We start from the raw sequence: 2161 nt of genomic DNA, 5'->3' as shown, positions 1-2161 counted from the left end.
CAATAAGCTATTTTAAGACTACCCTTTAGGTATGAAATGGATTAACTTTCGCTGAAAAACTGAGTAGTTTCATACGCTCAGAAAATGCAAATAATCAATTATTAGTGCAGATAAAAAACCTGATTTATCTCTACAAATAATTTTACCGAAGTTTTATATTTATAACAATAACCCCAACGCTCATGTTATAATGATTATAACTAAACTGCCTCAATTAATTCATTTATTTCACGTTTTACACGTATCTTGATGCATAATATTTCGAACTCGGAAATTTTTCTTGCATTTGCAGACCCCACGAAATGTTTACCCCAGTTTTCCAAATAGCGGTATAATAATCTACGAAAGTTTAACATTAATTATTGAATATGTTAGCTGCTTGGTGCTTATTGTACTTAGTGGTGCTGCTGCTGGCAGTGAAGTATGCGTACAGAGCGTACGCAGGCCGCTGCTACTCCACCAACAGACTTGACGGCAAACTTGCCATCGTTACCGGAGCCTCTGCAGGTAACATCAGTAGCTCAAGTAACCGTTACTTCAGTATTCGTCCCTTGGTAATTCCGTATCTATGTATTCGTATCTTTAGCTTAGTTTCGTATTAAAAACTTTCAGATTTGCTTTTCCAAAATTTATACATTTGTAATTCGAACATTATTATTGGTAGCTTTGGTATACGTTGACAGAGACATGTTTAACATGTTGCTATATTACAGGCAGAGGGGCAGAGACATGTTTAACATGTTGCTATTTTACAGGCATAGGGGCAGAGACATGTTTAACATGTTGCTATATTACAGGCATAGGAGCAGAGACATGTTTAACATTTTGCTATATTACAGGCATAGGGGCAGAGACATGTTTAACATGTTGCTATATTACAGGCATAGGAGCAGAGACATGTTTAACATGTTGCTATATTAGGGCAGTTCAACGGGACCAAGTTTGAGGTCCTGAGGTACAGAGGAACCGGAAGAGCTGGAATGGATCACCGCTACCTGGCACCTGACAACTCGGAAATCGAAGAGAAGCGACTCGTTCGCGATCTAGGAGTGTTGATGAACAATCAGGTCAATTTTGGTGATCACATACCGGCAATAACCGCAAAAGGTAGACAACAGATAGGGTGGATCTGGCGGACGTTCAGAACGAGAGAGGCCGAACCGATGATCACACTCTTCAGAGCCCTTGTAATACCTATCCTTGAATACTGCAGCCAGCTCTGGACTCCGTTCACGCTAGGCGCAATACGGCTACTGGAAGGAGTCCAACGAACCTTTACTTCCAGGATCAGAGGGATGGAAAATTTTAACTACTGGGGGAGGTTACAGCGACTGAGTATGTACTCACTGCAGAGGAGACGGGAGAGGTATGTCATTCTGTACACATGGAAAATGATAACCGGAATGGTGCCAAACTTCGAGAGCGAGACCTTCAAGATTCAGACATATCACAACGAGAGAAGGGGGAGACTGTGCAAGATCCCTCCCTTGCGTAACAGATCTACATGTTTAACATGTTGCTATATTACAGGCATAGGAGCAGAGACATGTTTGGACTTCGCCAGGAGAGGGGCGCGCGTCATCATGGCCTGCAGAAATTTAGAAAAAGCCCAACGAGTCGCTGGTGAAAAGTTTTTTTTTTATATTGAAAAATTTCTATCCACACAGTTTCTATATTGAATGAAACTTCCATAAACATATTTTTTTACTATCTTGAAAATTTTCTATATTATAATATACGCATAGTTTATATTGAATGAAACTTAAATAAATATTCGATTACACGTTCATTGTCATTGTCAGGCTGCACGGCCTTAACCGTGTTACATACATGAAAAATGCCATCAAACTTGCGAAAATTGTCCGAAATATGAATTCATTGAAATTTTGGAAACTATTTATTAAAAAATAATTAATATAATTCATTTTTTTGCAGCCAATATAAAGAGAATGTCTGGAAATGAAGCGGTAACTGTGAAGAAACTGGATCTTGCGTCACTGGCTTCCGTTCGTGCGTTCTGCAACGACATCCTTAAGACCGAGACTGCCTTGCACATCTTGGTAAGTCTGTTATTGCCTTTAATGAGACTGCCTTGCACATCTTGGTAAGTCTGTTATTGCCTTTAATGAGACTGCCTTGCACATCTTGGTAAGCCTGTTAT

General features: G+C 39.7%; 1 protein-coding gene across 2 annotated transcripts in view; it reads left to right on the top strand.

Annotated features, from left to right (window-relative positions):
* Positions 1-268: 268 nt before the first annotated feature.
* LOC108681985 (retinol dehydrogenase 11-like) overlaps positions 269-2161 on the top strand; it is a 14656-nt gene continuing 12763 nt past the window's right edge. The window contains exons 1-3 of one of the 2 annotated variants that reach the window (XM_047881789.1): positions 269-507; positions 1531-1623; positions 1936-2060. In XM_047881789.1, coding sequence (XP_047737745.1) covers positions 369-507; positions 1531-1623; positions 1936-2060 — 357 coding nt within the window. In that variant the 5' untranslated portion in view covers positions 269-368. The remainder of the gene's footprint in view (positions 508-1530; positions 1624-1935; positions 2061-2161) is intronic. The other variant, XM_047881786.1, reaches the window with a different exon arrangement.

Source organism: Hyalella azteca, unplaced genomic scaffold, assembly GCF_000764305.2.
Source record: "Hyalella azteca isolate HAZT.00-mixed unplaced genomic scaffold, Hazt_2.0.2 contig1199, whole genome shotgun sequence".
NCBI classification, from domain to species: domain Eukaryota; kingdom Metazoa; phylum Arthropoda; class Malacostraca; order Amphipoda; family Hyalellidae; genus Hyalella; species Hyalella azteca.
The sequence above is the reverse complement of the archived record's forward strand: the minus strand, read 5'-3'. Positions and strand labels throughout refer to the sequence as shown.